The following is an 18,355-nucleotide window of genomic DNA, read 5'->3' as shown; positions in this document are numbered from 1 at the left end:
TCTATAGGCTTCTCCTTTCTTCCTCCAGACATACTGGGTATCCATATGGCCAAATAACTCCAGTTTTGTCTCATCAGACCACAGGATGGTTGACCAAAAGCTGGGATCTTGCTTCAGATGACCTCTACAAAAGGCCAGGCGAGCTACCAGATGTTTTTTCCTGAGCAGCGGCGTCTTCCGAGGTTTACGTCCATGGAGACCTCCTCTGTGCAAAACTCGCTCAATGGTGGACCGTGACACCTTTGTCCCTGTCTGCTCAAGGGTTTGAATTAGGGCCTTGGTTGTGGTCCGTGGGTTGGTGTTGACCTCTCGGCAGATTCTCCTGGCAAGTTTGGGGGACACCTTACACTTTCGGCCACGCCCACTGAGGTTTTTGACAGTGTTGAACCTCTTGTGCTTGTTGATGATGCTCTGGACGGTTGAGACAGGGACACCATACTGCTTGGAAATGGCCTTGTAACCCTTTCCTTCACTGTGGGCCTGCACAAGATGCTGACGCAGGTCCTCACTGAGCTCCTTCTTCTTTACCATGATGACCAGAGATTAACAATGACCTGAACACTTTCCCACTATTTATACTCTTCTGGAAAGATGCTATTTTTTTAACCTTGTTTAACATTTGGTCAACAAAAAAGGTATTCATTCCAATGAGACATCATGAAATAACTTTGGGACAAAGATGAACACATTTGGGACATTTTTGTTGAGATATTGCCAGGGGTATGAATAATTTTGAACATGGCATTTTTTGGTAATCCGACAATAAAATACCCATGAATTTAAGAGTTTCTTGAATTGTGTATTGCTGTCGTTCTTTCACTTGTTGGTCACATATAATTCATAAACAAACGTGACAAAAATGCATTAGTTTCATCGCAAAAATAAAAAAATCACAAAATTAACAAGGGTATGAATAATTTTGAGGACGACTGTATATATATATATATATATATATATATATATATATATATATATATATATATATATATATATATATATATATAAGCATCAATAATTCAATAGATAAAGTTTGTTCATGTTACTGTACTGTAAGTATAATAATGTTTGCATCTGACATACATATTTCTATGAGAGCAGGTCTTGCACAAAGCCTCGGTGTAGTGAGTGTATTCTTCAACATGTGGGATAGTGTTTTTTGTTTGTTTGTTTGTTTGTTTTTTTAAAAAAAGAGCAGTATAATCAGACATAATCAAAAAATAAAAATCAAGAAATCCTCGACAATGAAACTACAATCTAATTACACATTATGTCAAATATAATCTGGGTTGATTAGAGTCACTTCTATTTTGTCATCTCAAAAATGTATTCTCGACTACATAGACCTGAAGGTGGTGGATGTAACAACAGATCTACACGAACTCTTCCTCTGCTGAGATGTTCTGTCTCGTGTAAATGTGCCCGCATGTCTCCTCCCAGCAGAAGGAAAACAAAGATTAAAAACAACAGCGTCTGCAGTGTAAGTGAGCCCATGAGCATGTGTCTGAGTGTATTTCTGGAGGCTCTCAGATTATTAATCTCCCTGAGTGGTGGTCGTGGATGTAGTAATGGTACCTGTGGCCCGTGGCTGTGTGTTTTATACACAGAGCAACCTGCATGGCAGTTCAAAGCCGCCCCTGTCCTGTACGGGGGGGGATGAGAGGAGACATGAAAGTAGCACTCAGCGACATGTACAGTCTAAAGATCACAGAGTGAAACGTCGAGGAAGGCGCACCAACATAAACAAATCAAACACACCTAGGTTTGCCAAATTAAGTGCACCCACATGTCCGGGGCTCTTGATGGCATGGGCGCAGCAGACGTCTCGTGGAAACAAGCGCACTGCAGTGTCGCTGATACAGCAGTAACACACCGGTAAAGTATGCCAGAATATGTAAATGTAAATGCGTCTCATTGAACTCCACCTTCCCTCTCAAACACGGGTGAAATGATGGAAAAGAAAAAAAACAAAAAAAAAGAAAGAAAGAAAGAAATAAACGTCTTCCAGATTTGACTGCTGCCGCTCATCGCCACATCAAACGTGCACTTTATTATGTCGAGGCTGACGGTGAACAATGGGAATATTGACAGTCGTGTGTTATGAACAAGCCAGGTTGTTTGAGTATTTTAGCGCGCCCGTCTCCCAGGCGGGCTGTAGCTTTGTCAAAGCCCTGTATTGTATTTCTTTCCTGTGCCAGAGCCCGCTTCCCGTGGCGGTGCCGTGTCAAACGATGACCCCCGGCTTCCTGCGAGTCGCATGGAGACGGGCCTGCCACGAGCCCCGGGGCCTCACCGCCAGCCACGGAGCAACCTTGGAGACCCCACTCTGTCCGCCTGTCTGTCTGCTTTCAAGTCATTCTGGATCTCACTTTTCCTCCCCCCCTTTTAACTCCTGCTTCTTCTTCTTCTTTTTTTTTTACTCTCATGTCCTTCACTCCTCTTCCATCTACCTCCTTCTCCCCCTCCTTCAGTATTTTATTTGCCACCTCCCGACTGTCCTTCTCCTCCCTGTGTCCACACCTCCTTTCCTCTTTGCATCCCTTCTTCCCTCCTCCCTTTGTCCCACTGTCCAGGTCAGAAGAGGGTCTGTCAGGCGTTTCCTGAGCGAGCCACAGGTCCAGACCACACCTTGCGAAGGGGATTTCTGAAACTGCTGTCAGTAACAAGAGGACGTGAACGCATACAAGTGGAGCTACTGTACACACTTCCATGCACGGTTGTTTTTCCAAATATCTGCAACACTGCACTCCTGAACTTGCCGTCTGTAGGATAAAAAGAAGCTTGTGGGAAAAATGTTGAGAGCACGCAGTATAGAAAACAAATTCTGCCGGAATTACTGTATATCACCGCTCCATCTAGAATAAGCAAAAACTAAAATAACTCCAAGTGTATTTTTACATATTCTGAATAAAATCAGTGACTGTCAGCGGATAGCTGTTGACCTCCCTTAGAAGTCAAGTCCTTGTGTTTTTGTGCTCTGAAACGGTGCTTTTTTACATCATATGCAAACACCCTGGGGCCACATTTCTGCTTTGGAGTATGAGAAAGCTGTCAAATCATGCATTACTATTGGTCCCCAATGAAATCAACCACATGGCAGGGGTTAAAGACTCGACCTGCCTGACGTTTGTAGTGAAGCAAGACAAATCAGAGTTCCAAACAGCTGATATGTGAAACTAATGTAATACTGAGTATTTACGGTAACTTGTGCACAGAGCTCCCTCGCCACCTTAAAGAGGAACTTTGATCTTGGACAATGTCCCGGTGTTCCGTGTGTGCGCGCACTGGCACAATCCGATATGTTCCACACGGCAGCATGTCTTTGAATCGGCTTTTCATCCCCGTCCATTCAAGGTCATGGGTGTGCATGCGCACGTGTGCCGGCAGCAATAACATACTTCAATGTGCATCTCCGAAAATGACTCCTCCGGTCGTCTTCCAGTCCGGGTCAGAGGCAGGAAGTGAGCTGGGAGAAAAGGAGGAAGCAGAAGCAGCTCTCTCTGGCTGCAGGTAGTGACCCTCAACCTTGACCTCCAACCTCAGCCTCCATCAGTCTGACAATACACACTCTGACAAAACACAGATGTGCAGACGCGGGGGTGTGGCCAACAATTTGCACATATTGAAGGAGCTGCGACTAGCAACATAAGGGCTCCAAATGGCTGATCTTTCAAAACATTTGGTAACATGTACTAAATTTAAATAAAGACTTTAAAATCCAGAATTATAATTTATTTCTTTATTATTTGACAACAATAATAACAGCATGTTGCATTTGTTCACTCATTACATTTACAGAAGTGGTCAGAAAGGCTGTATGGATTCATGGACTTCGTTCACACAATCCATCCTACCTTTCTTTCTCAAACAATGCTGGAGGTACAACCGATGAAGAGACTGTTAGCACATGAGCTCTGTCCAAAACCAACCCTCTGTCCTCACACAGCACTTGAGGGATTTAAACCTGTTAAAAGTACCACTGATGTGTCACAAGTAGCCTGGTTGTTTTTGGACAGAGCGGATGGCTTTGGAAGGTGACTGACTTTCTGGAGCTGCCTCACCAGTTCCAGAAAAATAACTTGCTGCCAAGTTTGGAGGGCTCCAGTTTGGCCTCGATGACTGGGTTGGGCTCAGGACGTGGTCTAGAATGGTAGGGGTTCTCTGGGAGGGGCCGCGAGGTCGCCACTTTGGTCACCTGTGGAGGAAAATGGAACATAGCAGGTGTAAGATGGTGGCTATGCTCAGTCTGATCAGATGTTTTAAATGATTTTTCTTAAAAACTGTAAAAATTCAACTGAAACACAACAAATAAGATCATAAGTTTGGGTATTGTACAACAGGTATATTGTGTCAATATTTGACATGGCAGTACACATAGGTTGCTTGAAGAGCAGGTTTAAAAAAAACAATAAATGACCTAATCAATCATTTCTGGGATGAAACCCTGAAGCTTACTGCCCCTTTCAGACTGCCTATTCAAGATGGGAATTTTGCGATTTTTTTCGCCTCGCCATTTTGTATTAAAGGTAACAACAAAGCAGCAGGACGGAACATGGGCGTGATGCTTTGAAGACGTGTTGTGTGGGACCTTAAAGTGGGAGATTTAAGAAGCAGAAAGCAGCAATACAGCAAACTCAAAAAGGATGGAGAAGAAAAACTAAAAAGACAACGCAAACAGGGACGGTAAACAATTATTATTGCCATGATAATGCCATTGTCTAGGAAGCGCTGCCTGGGGTGTATAAAAAACTCTTGCTTGCAGATCACCACCATGCTCTCTACAATTATACACAGGGTGTGGCATTGTACTCCTGCTGTTTTGTTCACAAAAACAAAGCTGGTGTTAGTGGTCTTCGCTGTGGTGATATTTTTTGCGATGATGTAAAACCATACACCAAAAAGATTTTTGCACGTGGGTTGAACTGCTGACACCTTGTCCGTTTCCTCCATTCTTCTCTACTTCTTGCAGCGCTTCCCTTACATCATGATCTGCATCCTCTCAACCCTCACTTGCACTTTCTTCATGACTTCTGTGTCAGGTCTGTCTTTCCTTCTCTCACTTCATTCCTCACATGCTCTTGTCTTCCTGCAACACTGGAGATCACCCATTCTAAATGGGTCACTATTTCCTCTCAGTCGCTTTCAAAATGTAGTTTACATACACACACCATCTCAAAGCACAACTTTTATTTTCATTCAGTTCAAGTCTTTTTATCTGTTTTATGGCTAAGCAAGCAGAGAAACTCTGTCAGTGTGTAGACAGTCAATCTGGACTTTTTCATAGTAATCAGAAGTCAGAGTTTAGTTCAGTTTTGTTTCCCTGCTCGTGTTATTTCCTTCCATGAACAGCTCTGCCTGGCAAGTGCAAAATGGCTGAAAAGTTGATTACAGCCATTCACAGATTCCCTGGTTTGCATAAATGTCTGCTCAAAGACAGCAGAAATTTTTTTTTCCAAAATCTATGGTCAAGATCAGTTTTTTTCTGGTTTTAATTGCTGCTACCAAATTAGTGCTTGCAGGCGAGATATGCATGCCCTTAAAATGTCAATTTTATGAAAAGAAAAACATAAAAATACATGATTTGCCAGTTCAAAACTGTGGCTGAGTGAGGCTACTACGCAGACGCAATCAGAGCCTCTTGCACAGCCCACAATCAGCAAGAATGGAGCCCATCATCAACCCAGCTGCTCACACTGTGAAAGCACAGCCAATCCCTCACAAGGCTCACCTTAGACAGGTCTCCCAGCTCAGGTCTCTCCCACCCCAGCTTATCAAGGACGCAGCTGTCGAAACTCTGCTGCTGCTTACGGCAGCGGCGCAGTTCTCCCAAGTTTGAATAATCCAGACAGGTCCAGTACTCCGTGAAGGACTCAGCACAGTTCCCCTTGATTTGCCTGCAAGGAAACAGAGATTTGAATCAAAATCCAATATGCAAGAGTAAGAGAGAATAGTCCAGATAACTGCTGCGATACATGAGCTGCAACTCTTTCCCTTGAAATAGCTCAAAAACATTCACGTTTAAAGAGATAAAGTGACTAAGAAGAGGGGAAAAAATTATGTTGAAGAGTTATATGATATAAGAGTTTCTAAATAAACACTGTTCAGATTCAAATTCACACACCAAGCATGTGAAGAACTTCTATAACTTTTCTGCTCCCACATCAAAAGATTCCTGAAGTTTTCCTTCATAAGAACTATCTTAGCTAGTCATCTAAATAAAGTGCTCCTAAAGGTGGCTGGCAGTTGCCAGAAGCACCTAACAATCACTCCAGGTCCCAGGTGCAATTACAACGTTTCTCAAATCTTTCCTCATTATAGTAATTAGACGTATTGCTCTTTCACAGTAACTCTCAGTTTAACTTTGGGGTTAAAGTGTCGATTGTTTGTTTCAGCTTCAGATTTAGAGGTCATGTGTTTTCCTTTTTTTAGAACCAGGAACACCAGCTGTTTGAGACAGACACAAACACACAAAAGCACCTTAGTTACTGCGTGGACATCAGGGTATAATAACCAAAGCTCAGGCCAAAACTTTCAGTAAACACAGACGTAGCAGTTAAGAGTGAAACACCCCAGGCCACTTCCTCAAACAGCCCCCCAAGGACACTTTTATAGACACAATAAATCCTGCATTTTAGTTATTTGTGTTTTTAACAACCCGTTTTCCACTTGTCATTGTTTTGTTTTCTAAGAACAAGTAACGGAAAAAGGGGCAGCATTCAATATATTATACTTTAGTCACCACTTTCAGCGATGTGTTTTCTACTGACTTTAGAATTACCAGAGTTTATTCAGAATTTGAAGAAGAGGTTGACCGAGGTATCCAAAGACAAAACAATTTTTTTAGTCAATGAAAATTAATAAAAGGTAAAGTGAACAAAAGTATTTTTTTAAAAAAAGGTATTTACTGGGGAAAAACAAAATGAGATCAGATATTATAAATGACCATAGGAATACACATTGCTGTAAGATTAGTACACTGACACAATGGAAGATATCTGGCTTTCTAAGCTTTAAACTCTCACAAACAATCTGTTGTGGGTATTTTTACTAGAGCATAACATCATCATAAAACATGCATTTTTTTGTGATGCTGACAAATGGTGAAAAAAAAAATATATATATATAGACACACACACACACACACACACACACACACACACACACACACACACACACACACACACACACACACTTCCTTGTCACTCTAATACTGGAAACAGCTTTCAACTTGTTTTAACGCCCTGAAATGCAAAACAACTTGTTTTTGGCGTCCATGTTGTTCCCACATTCAAGACTCTCGTGAACACACCAGAGTCTGGATAAATGACTTCCCAATTTGGGATAAGGGACCATTCAAGAAGCATTGGACTAGAATTACCATATTATCGAGAACCCAACACTTCTCTAAAAATCGAGCCACTTGCCTCCATCCCAGATGGTGCACATAATCAACAACTTTTTTTCCCTCCTACCCTTGCATGACTAGTGTTTAATTGCAAATGATTCTACATCCCACTTTAACGAAATGGGGATGGAATGGAAAGCTCAGTAGCAGGACAAGTTACAGAATAGGAACCAAGATGTCCCAAATCTGAAACTGTAGGCCCTCAGAGAACAGCTGTCCGACTGAAGTAATTGTGACCTCTGACCACATTTTCTGCCCACATGTCCATCACAGAGGAGGAAATACAAAAACACTGAGCCAAAAAAACTCCTTTGACCAGGATTTCACATGGACTCTTAAACTCAGCACTCTCCATCTGGCTCCAGAGTTCAGCCACATCTTCAATCACACAATGACCACAAGCACACTGTTAGTTTTAGAGTAAACACCAACTTTCTTGTATTGAATCTCTTGAAAAACATGTGTAAACATTTGTAGAGATAAGCCGAGTCTGTGCAGAACTGAACAAAATTGGAGGCTGGACAGTTAACAGAAACCACAGATCACCAGTATAGCCTTTAAATGGGCTACCCTGTCATGTTTTGAACAATTGGACACTGCATACAAACTGATAAATAGCCAGTTTGTATGCAAGCGAGATGCTGTTCATCTTGAACAAGCCTTGTGTCCAAGTATAAACAGAGGTATTTGGTAACAAAGACATTCAAAATCCCAAATGTGAATTACCTGAAGAAGTTGAGTGCACACTCATTAACTTTCCTCCCTTCTTCTAGACACTTTCTGGGGTCCTTCTCCTCCCAGCGGCAGAGCATGAACTCTTTGTTGGGTTTGTCGCACTGGGAGCCATAATGGTGGGCAGCAGCCTTCAACACTGCAGATGACACATTGATCTGGAAAGAAACCGGGATAGACACATAGAAATCATTAAGGCTGGGTAAGAATATTAATTACCAAAGTCTTGATACACAAGACCAATATCATTTTTGTTGGCACACGTTTCCAGCATCTCTTCAAATTATATCCAACACCAGAGATGTTGCCAGGTATTTAGTGATGCAGTGTTGTGATCGCTTATGGTCCTTTTCCGCATCGATCTATCTTTGGGATTTCTCTTTCTAAATAAATATAGGTTGTGAGATCCCTAGCATTACAAAAAACAGTTATACCTTGCATATTAAAGAGCACAACAGTATGAGGTTGGTAGTGGAGAGGAATGGGCATTGTGCATTACAGTGTGATTATGATATATTTATCAAACTACAGATTAAAAACTAGAAACCATATCGTCATTAGACCCTTGACGCCGATGTTTTCTTGTTGGAAAGACACAAGCTGCTGCCAGTTAACACCTGACTTCCAAGGACAAGTTCAATGACCCAGATATCACTACTGCTGTCATAAACTACTAATAGCTTTGTTTTGGGGGAGTCATTATAGTGTTACTGTCTTCACAGGAGTAAATTATAACGGTAATGCAGACTTGTGAAGAGGACGATACAACGTTAACAAGAGTTGTGCTGCAAGTTGAGATTCCTGTAACATTAATTAGCGCAGCCAAGGTGGATATCATTAAGACGCTGGACTACTCGGGTACAAAAAGTGTTTGCTGGCGGATCTGTTACAATTTAGGTCACCAGCTTCTACCTCTGTGAAGGCAGGGTAACACCGGCGGCAAAAGTTATAAGCCACCGGGCATACTTGAATCATACAACAGCTAGCATGAGCTAGCTAGTTAGTTAGCTAGCATGTTCTTATATCCTTCAAGCTAAAACCATAGCGGCTGCTCACCTCGTCCACGCTCAGCTCCTGCAACGAGGGCACGTCAAGCGTTGTTGGCATGGCTGTGCGTATGTACAACAGAACAAAAGCAGAAAGTCAAATATCCCTGCTGAAAAACATCCAAGGTCCTAGTCCGACTCCACGACGAGGCCGCGGAGAAGGTCAGTTTGGTTTACTGCGCCTGCTGCTGTCAGCTGGGAGGCGCGTTCTGATGACGTAACTGGGAGCGCGACCAAAACGGGAGCCGCTACCGCATGCGCACTTCAAGGGAGCTGAAAAATAGAAGATTTTTACTCGAAGTTGGATGAACTTGTGATTTTTTTTGTGTCAGGTATAACTTTAGATTACTGAAAAGATAGGACTGTGACAAAATATACATTTTTCTTTAAGCGCAAGTGCTTAATCTGTGGCCTCTAGCGCTTGCTCTCTGTCCCCAAGTTGCCATGGTAACAGTACACTTGGTTGTTGTTGGTCGGTCTTGCCAGTCGATAATTACATATTTGTGTGTTTCTTTCTTTATTTTTTAAAAGGAAAGGCTGCTAGCAAGTCAATGTATTAATGGATCTCATCGGAAGCAGTTACAAAGGGGGAACAAAAAATGGCAGGTATGTTAATGTGAAGAAAGCAGGATATACCAAACCCCTAAAGCCACAGTGTTGATTCAAGTTGGCATAACCTGACAAATCTGTGTGACTGTCTCTTCTCTCCCTCAGGATTGATGGAAAAGGAGAGTACACCTTCCCCACAGAGACCAAGTATGTGGGAGACACCAAAGATGGGATGTTTCATGGCAAAGGAGTGCTACACTTTCCAAATGGGAATAAATATGAGGCCACCTGGGAGAACGGCATAGCTAAACAGGTGAGGAGTTGCATGTGTGTGTGACTGCATGCATGTCAGAATATATGCATCCACATGCATGACTGTGTGTTTCACATTGGTTATAGTTGATGTTACATCTGGTCCCCTTTAGCAATCACTCACCGTTATAGTCGTAGTTATTGGGTTTCCCTCCTTTTTCCCCGTGTGAAGCTTCGGTCTCTCCTGCTCTGATGCAATCTTTCACGGGCTTCTGCCACAACAGCCCTCACTCCAATTATTATCGTCATTTCAGTTGCGGCGCATTGGAAATGATAGCAGCTTGAAACCATGACCAACCTTGGACCAGACTCCCCTGCACCTGCATCCATGCCAGCCCAAGAAAACCTACTCCCTCACCCTAATTCTAACCCTTCTCCATTAGAAACAGACCTGAACCAACCAATACAACTCAGAACTTCTTATATCACATACTTGCACTTCTCCCACCAAACAATGAGTGCAGCTGGGGAATTGAGAATCTCTGACATTTGTTTTTTCCTATTTTATGAGCCAAATTAATCAAGAATTGTAAAGGTTTGTGTTCGCAAAAGGTTGAGATAAGAAACTCTTATACTGCAGTAATATGAATGTTTATTGGGAATCTTGTGATTAAAGTGTGTCACAGCAACTTTTCTTTAAAGCTCTATCAATTGATAAACAATGATAATAATGAAATATAATTAACAGAAAATTAACAGTAACTACTAATAATTAATGAATTCATTGTCATACAGATTCAGAAATATTTGTTTTTTCCATAACTGAATAAACAAGCTGTTCTCAGCCGAACATGAGGGCTCCAGAACACTGTTTGAAGCTAGGACGGTGGCAGGGTCTGCCAAGTATAAACAAACTAAAACAGTATGAAATTGGGTTGTCCTTTAAGGTCAGTGTGATTATTGAGTCATGAAAACGGAGAGAGTTTGTTTATTAAGTTTATTTTAGGCATAAAACAAATCACTCAACAAAGATCTTTCTCTTCTGATAACAGTGTCTCCCCCATAACTAAAGAGTTCACCTTTAAACCTGTATTACTCCTGCAATTATTAGTCTCTACATCGACTGTGAAAAAGGCCTATAGAGGAGGCAACATTAAATCTTGCATATATTATAACACCAGTCAAACGTCACCCTTTTAACTGGGCTCTTATCTTCTCCTTCTTCCTGTTTTTTTATTTAATTAATTTGTATTTGATCTCCAACCAGGATTAATGCAATTGTCATGATATCATTGACACTAAATGAAAATATTGTTGGGCATCCAACTTCTGAAAAATGACTTAATAACGTATGTTTGTTTTTCATTCCCAGAAACCGTTGCATCCTTCCTAAGAAAAAAAACACGTGCACTTAAGTTCACCCAAAATACAAAAGACATATTTTTCCACTTTCCTTTAGTGGTGTATATCCACGCAGACAGTTTTGGTTTTATCTGCTGAGGTTTTAAGATATCCAGATTGCTGCCTTAACCCAAAGACAATGGAAGACTTTTTAAATTCTTTTGTGGTGCTTAAAGCATCGAAAAGTGACATTTGAAAACCTCAACAGCAACTTATCTTTCCAGAAACCATGTCTTGGGTAAAGAGTGTGGGATAACCCCCAGACCCTGCTTTCAACAGCTTTCACTGGATCTACTTTCTGCCAAAGAAATAGCCCCAAAGGAAACTGTCAACAGTGAGGTCTGTGGATAATCTTGAGTAACATCATTCCTGCTGTTGAGCTTTTCAAACACATTATTTTCTCTGCTTTGAGGAGCACCAATGAAAACGTATTGTATTGAGATAATGGTAGATGGGATTGGTGCAAGAAAGTTTTGTGTTGTTTCTTATTCAATGTCATTATCATAATGATTATTATTTTTCTGTTTTTTTGTTATTTGGGTGGATTGACTCATTCAAATGTATGTAGGATGGTTTCATCATTCTGCTTCCTCACCAGGGGTCATTTACCTTTGCTGATGGTCTGCAGTACCAGGAGATGGACTGGGACTACTGCGATGGTTATGACAGGCGCTTCTACAGCGAGAGGTGTAATGGACTCAGACCTGCAGGTTGGAATTCATTTCTCTGCTCATGCATCCATTCGGTTAAATGCCATTGTTTTTGGTTTTTTTTGTCCAGCCCGTTCACAGATGAACACAGTCATATCATCATTAACTTGAAAATATAATGAACCTAGAATGAAAACACTGAATCCATGTCCCACAAAGCTTGTGTTAGTAGTCTTAAACCACTAAGCCACACTAAGATGCCGTTTAATACAGAACAGCTGTTTCCATCGTACAGGAGAATCTCAGCTAACTGATCTGCACCCACCACACGTCATTCCTGATGGATGTTACGACTGTGGAGATGGTTTCTATGACCCTAATACCAGAGTCGTCACTTCCTACACTGGCAGATTCCTCAGGAATGCAGGTGACTCATGAAATATCCTGTTATTTCAACTGTGACACCACAGACGACTGGCCTGTTGGAGATGTGGCTCCTTACTTTGATTAATAATAATAATCCTTTGCTACCAAATAATGGACACAATCCAACCTGGACACACGTTGTGAACTATGTGAGGTCAAATAAGTAAGCATTATTTACTGTAGTCCACATTTTGGAGTGTGGAGAAGTGACATTTTTGCAATATCTTTATGGTAGTCAAAATCTTGTCTCCTTTTCTCACTGCATATTTTACTGTAGTTTGTGCACATTTCTTTCCACTAATTTGATGCCAAATTGGCTCCATCTGAGCACTGAGTAATATCCAGGCATCTTTGTGCTTGCTGTGCCAAGAAAAATTTGAGAGATTAAAGTCAAGAGCAAACAGAAATTTCCATTTCAAATTAAGTATACAGTGTTTTATGTCCAATGAAGCACCTTGTCAGCATACTTGCCAACCCGCCAGATTTTGCCAGGAGACTTCCTTTCCTCCTGGGGGTCACAGTTTTCCTGTTTTTCTCCTGATTTGTGACAAATCCTCCCCTTTTAGTTATCATAATAGCCTGTTTATGTCATGTAGTCATCTGTTCTGTTGCACTTTGTCCCCCTCGCTGTGTGAGTTGTGGACGGTGAATGGAGAAGAGAAAGAAATACTCAAGCAAGTGTTAGATGTCCTGAAAGAATAATTCTCATTGCTTAAATAAAGTGTCAAAAGAAAGGGGAATCCATTTTGTAAAAACTATCATTATGATTTAGCTGTTTATCATAGTGGTAGCACCGACGTCAGTCACCATCAGGAGGCTGACAAGTATAGGACAGTGGTGTACAAAGACTCTCTATGGGCAGCGGAGAGAAAAATAAATATAACAAATAAATATTTGTTTACAGCAAGGATTTAGTAATAATTCTGCATTCTTTCCTGAGTTTTAAAGTCAAACTTACTGTTGCATGGTACTTATCATTTAGCTGAAGTCTTTAAAAGGAGCCAAAATGTAGGACACAAAGTCTCTTAAACTCAAAATATTCTGGGGCAGTAACCCTAGACACTGTCTTTGGTTTTGAAAATTTCCCTATTCTTTAGGTTTCGAGCTTGGCAAGTATGCTTGTCAGTGGTAGTTTGCTTCATTGTAAAGGTATTTATGTAATAACTAAATAACACTTTACAATAAGATAAACAAAATGCGAGTAGTTATTCAGGAGCGAGTAAGGAATAAATCAGGAACAACTTGATCGTTAATGAATAGTTACTGAGTAATTCCTGAATAGCTGTGATTCGAGGACTCTATGTTAGATATTGATGATTTACTGGAGAACAGGGAGGGAGATAATGCATTAGATTAATGGTTGGATAACGATCTGTTCATCAATATCTCTGAATTGACACACTGACCCTGTTCTTCATGAGTTATTCTAGATTAACTATCAACCACCTGCTGGTTGACACAAGCTAGTGATGACTTATTTATTACTAATTATTTGATCATTAGTTAGTCTTTTTGTATACCCTCGAAGATTTACGCGAAACATAATACTAAGTAGTTACCCACTAAAACTATTAAATACTAATTAGTTAATCATTAGTTAGTCTTTTTTCGCACCTTCAAGTTAAGTGAGACATCATACTGAGTAGTTACCCACTAGAAGCATTAACCTCTTACTATCAAGTCATTCCTGATTTATTCTTAACTCGTTCCTCAGTAACAGCTCACATTTTTGAGTACCTCATTGTAAACTGTTACTACTTGAATCACGTTGTTAATGTTTTAATGTTTGCAGTAGTCAGGAGCAGAAACAGGCCTATACATCTATAAGGTTCAAGAGATAAAAGCCAGACAATAGGCCAAATTTGTACTGAGGGAGGTATGTGGCTGCCTTGTCATACAAGATAGTAGCTGCATGTAAAATCATGAACATATTTCAACAACTATTCTGAGACCAGACTATGGTAAAGGCCTCACTGAAAGTACTTTATAACAAAACAAAGCTGTTGTCTCGAATTTGTCTCAGGCAGGACCTCTTGTTTCTCCCCATTTTTTAATAACGGTGTCTCTTAAAGCATACACTGGGACCATATGGGAAGGATTTGATAACAATGAACCTATGGAGTGATGTTAAATGGATTATCCCTGGATTCTCTGATGGAGGATTATTGCTACAAGTCATCTGATAAGCATGCTGCTAAAAGCTGTTGCGGTCATTTCAAAACGTTTTTTTTCCTTCCTTTTGTTATTTGTTAAAAGTGGAAAACTCAAGACACATTTTTCCACTGACCAAGTGCCCAGTTTTGGAACCCCTGATTTGAAGTGAATACGGTCTGTCAGGTGTCCAGATAGGAATTCCCAAATTCTGACATCCTCTGCTCATCATGTCTCCTGTGATTTGACATCACTAGATGTTGTAAATTAGGCATCAGGTTATGATCGCAGTTTCTAAATATGTTGCCTCTTGGCTTACCAAGGTTAACTCCAGGTGTAGTTTTTGCCATTTGTATTGGACATGTGCTGAATATGCATGAGGATGTTCTACAATCTGGAAAGACGTGTAACTTTGCTCACCTTTTTGTTTTTGTTTTTTTACAAGTATCAATATATAATTCCTGGCAGAAGTTAAAGTATTACTCACAAGCCTCCTGGGTTAGACAAAGAAATATTCTTGGGCAGATTATTTGTATTCAGATAAGCCATTTGCAACATAATACAGATTAGTTCCACAAGCATACACATCTAATTTACATATGTGTAGAGACAGAAGGAAACAGGAGGAGATCCACATCCTCGCCAGATGTCATCAGCATGTGTAAGACAAAACACAAAAGTATGGCTCTGCGATTCTTTCCTAGATGCGGGTTGTTCATCATCATTATAGCTCTGGTATTGATCAGTGGAGCGACGGAGCGAGAGAGAGAGGTAGAGAGGAAGAGAAAAAGATGTTTATTGAGATGAAAAAGAAGAGGAACTGAACCCTTCCTAGCAATACTCCGACTCTGTTTTGATTTACAGGAACTATTTAATTAATGTGCAACCTTTTATGGTTGTGCTTTTTTATGCAAGCGCATGGAAGGGTACATTGTCTATATACGTATGTTGTATATCACGCACACTGCTTATGTGGGCTCCCCGTCTCGCCTTGGTATACAACTCTTGAGAAGAATGCTCCTGTATCCTGTATGGATTTATTTTCTAACCCTGGGAGGTGAAGGCACATTTGTCAGAGTGGGTGTGAAGACAGAATTTATTGCTCCATGGCTTCCGCCCAGGATGGGGACTGCAAGGAAGATGGGACACAGGGAAGGCCCACCCTCCCAGAGGGGACGTTTGCTGCAGTGAGGAAAGAGGAAGGAGCTCCCCATGTAGCAACTGGTGGACGTAGGAGAAAGAAGAACGGAGCCAGGGGAAGACAAAGCCTCATATCTCAGAAATGATTCAAACACGATGCGTATGGAACTGGTTTGAAAAGCAGATGATTTAGCCCCTTGAACTGATTGTCGTTGCTAGGAAATATCGGGCTAAACTTTACTCACAGGCCAAAACTGACCGACTGCAAAGTCCCGCCCCCCCTTAGTTACTGTTGCTAACTTGGACAAACAGTCCTTCCTGGCATAGTGCCAAGTTAGCAAAACAATAGGATCTGTTGCTAATATTCCCCAAGAGGTTTAAGATTATTTTTGGAGTTGAAACAATTTCTTGTCATCAAGGAGCTGCCTGCATGTATGGATATGCAGGCATATAGAGGGATATGTTGGGAATGCTGGATGATAGATGCAACGGGGGGTGGTGACAGTTAGTGTGTCAGTTATGAAGTGGCTTTTCTCCATCACAGATGTGTCCAGAAGGTTTAAAAGTAAACGGGCTGTGGCTTAGATGGTTGTAGCCCAGCTGGCCGAGTAAATTGGTAGCAGTTAATGTTTCTGCAGTTCGCTGAGGTGTTAAGGTTTGCATGTGTTAAGCTAGAAGCTAGCTAGAAGGCTGTCAAGCCAGTGACCACAGTTCAAGACTGAGCTGAACTTTTGTGAGCGTGATACAACTGCACAGTTTCCAGCTGTGTTTGGGCAACCAAAGCAGGTCTTTCAAGCCAAATCATGATTTTCTTCCTCACCCTAACCAAGTGATTTTTATTTCTTACCTAACCAGACGATAAGCACAGCACCATCACAACATAAATTTGAACATTTAACATCAAGTTTGCCAACTTTATTCTGGTGACAGGGTTTGTGGTCGAGCAGGTTGGCCTTGGGGTCAGTGGTTTTTTCCACATATCAAAGTATTTTAGAGCAAGAACCCAAAACGTCTCCAGGTCAGTTTGGATAAAGGTGCTTGTCAAATAGATTTTATGACCGGCTCAGCACCGCACCAATGCACTGTACATGAAAAGAGACTGATTCAGAAATGTCTTATCAGCACGTTCTGCAGATCACATCATGCACTTCATCTTACACACTGGTTTTGGTTAGGGACCAGGAAACACTTGGATTAGAGGAGTCGTCATTGGGTGTTGACCGAAATGACTCTATGATAACAGGGAGCAGTCTTGCTTTCAGTAAGTGCTTTCATTTACAGACACTGGGCTGAGGTAACGCTTAATCTAAATATCCTTGGGATAAGCTGTAGTTTATAGGTAATAAGGCCCTGATAAGATGCTTTTCCACATTAATACGACCATTTGAACTAGTTAACCTAATGGTTGAGTGAATTAAGCTCATTTACAAACATATAGGATTTTATTTTTTAAGCTTCAAATATTCTAAAGTATCTATAAACCTTTACATTTTATATAAATGCTTTTAAAATATCTTATCCAATAAAAACATGTTTATTATGCTATTATAATCACTATATCTAATTACTATATATATGTATATATATATTTTTCTTTTTATTGGTATTAATTGATCTCATAAGGGCATAACTACTGTTAACCAACACTTTGGTTGATGTTTGGTTGTTGCATCTCATTTTCATGTTGAGAAGAAAATTGTCTTGAAAAGCAATTTTCTTTTAAGGCCTATGTTAAATTCCCTCTCCGATTAAATTTAAGAAAAAACAATTCTATTCACTTACAAAGTCATGCTTTATTTCTTTTCTACAAATCCAACTAAGTAGTTACTCATTTGAGTTTACAGCCTTTGAGGGGCAGGGAGTCACATCATCTTCAAATACAGTGTTCCAGTGAAGTGAGATTTTATGAATCATCTATTGGAAACTAGTCCATGGAGAATTAAGAAGAGTCATTAGAGACTCTGTTTTTGGCTGCTCTCCTTCATGAGCGCCCAACCTCTGCTTTACTACCACAGCAATTAGTCATTAGGTGTGTTACACTGCAGGTTCTCATCTGCTTCAGCTCATCTCTCACTAGGTGCGTAAACCAGGGAACCTGAAAAGAAGAACAAGACACATTTCAATGTAATGTATGGTAAAACCTCAATGCTGCCAGACATCAGGTGTGTTTGTAACATCTCAATTAGATTGAATTACGAAAAAGTCTTAGAGGTGAGAGGTCTGATATGCTTGTTTCTTCCCACATGATCAACACAAAATAGTAAACCCGCCTGCGTTTCACCTCCATACATTCTGGAAAACAGAACCCAGATTTGCATTATTATTTAATTGCTTTAAATGTGCATTTCTGTTGCGCTGCGAGATCATTACAACAAACATGTGCTTCCACCTCACTGTGACACAGTTCACCAGCACGGCTTAAACAAAGCCGACAGACTGCAACACAAGGAAATGATTACTGTTAAATCCGAAACAAAAATCACACAATCAACAAACAAACTCTGTGCGGCTATTTTTATCCGCTTCCCCACAAACTTCCAGGGACATAATTGGACTTAATTTGTCGACTGCAGATGAAGATTGTTCCTTAAGTTTGGAGGTATGAT

At 40.7% G+C, this 18,355-nt stretch overlaps 3 protein-coding genes across 6 annotated transcripts in view; 1 reads left to right on the top strand and 2 right to left on the bottom strand.

The window, feature by feature from the left end:
- Window positions 1-3,714: 3,714 nt before the first annotated feature.
- Window positions 3,715-9,330, bottom strand: ndufa8 (NADH:ubiquinone oxidoreductase subunit A8). Its single transcript, XM_037117381.1, has 4 exons — window positions 9,191-9,330; window positions 8,129-8,292; window positions 5,726-5,891; window positions 3,715-4,192 (listed from the first exon to the last, which is right to left on the bottom strand). The coding sequence occupies exons 1-4, from the start codon at window positions 9,239-9,241 to the stop codon at window positions 4,055-4,057; spliced, it is 519 nt and encodes a 172-aa protein (XP_036973276.1). The 5' UTR covers window positions 9,242-9,330; the 3' UTR covers window positions 3,715-4,054.
- Window positions 9,331-9,368: 38 nt separating this feature from the next.
- Window positions 9,369-18,355, top strand: part of morn5 (MORN repeat containing 5) — a 12,404-nt gene continuing 3,417 nt past the window's right edge. Inside the window, exons 1-5 of one of the 4 annotated variants that reach the window (XM_037117377.1) lie at window positions 9,369-9,512; window positions 9,712-9,786; window positions 9,895-10,042; window positions 11,981-12,092; window positions 12,328-12,459. In XM_037117377.1, coding sequence (XP_036973272.1) covers window positions 9,740-9,786; window positions 9,895-10,042; window positions 11,981-12,092; window positions 12,328-12,459 — 439 coding nt within the window. In that variant the 5' untranslated portion in view covers window positions 9,369-9,512; window positions 9,712-9,739. The other 3 variants (XM_037117379.1, XM_037117380.1, XM_037117376.1) reach the window with 3 other exon arrangements.
- Window positions 16,068-18,355, bottom strand: part of lhx6 (LIM homeobox 6) — a 22,526-nt gene continuing 20,238 nt past the window's right edge. Inside the window, exon 10 of the transcript XR_005078154.1 lies at window positions 16,068-17,844. The gene's annotated coding sequence lies outside the window, so the exon portion shown is untranslated. The remainder of the gene's footprint in view (window positions 17,845-18,355) is intronic.

The sequence above is a fragment of the Acanthopagrus latus genome, chromosome 12 (genome assembly GCF_904848185.1).
Source record: "Acanthopagrus latus isolate v.2019 chromosome 12, fAcaLat1.1, whole genome shotgun sequence".
NCBI classification, from domain to species: domain Eukaryota; kingdom Metazoa; phylum Chordata; class Actinopteri; order Spariformes; family Sparidae; genus Acanthopagrus; species Acanthopagrus latus.
Note: the sequence above shows the minus strand (reverse complement) of the source record. Positions and strands in the feature narration are given on the sequence as shown.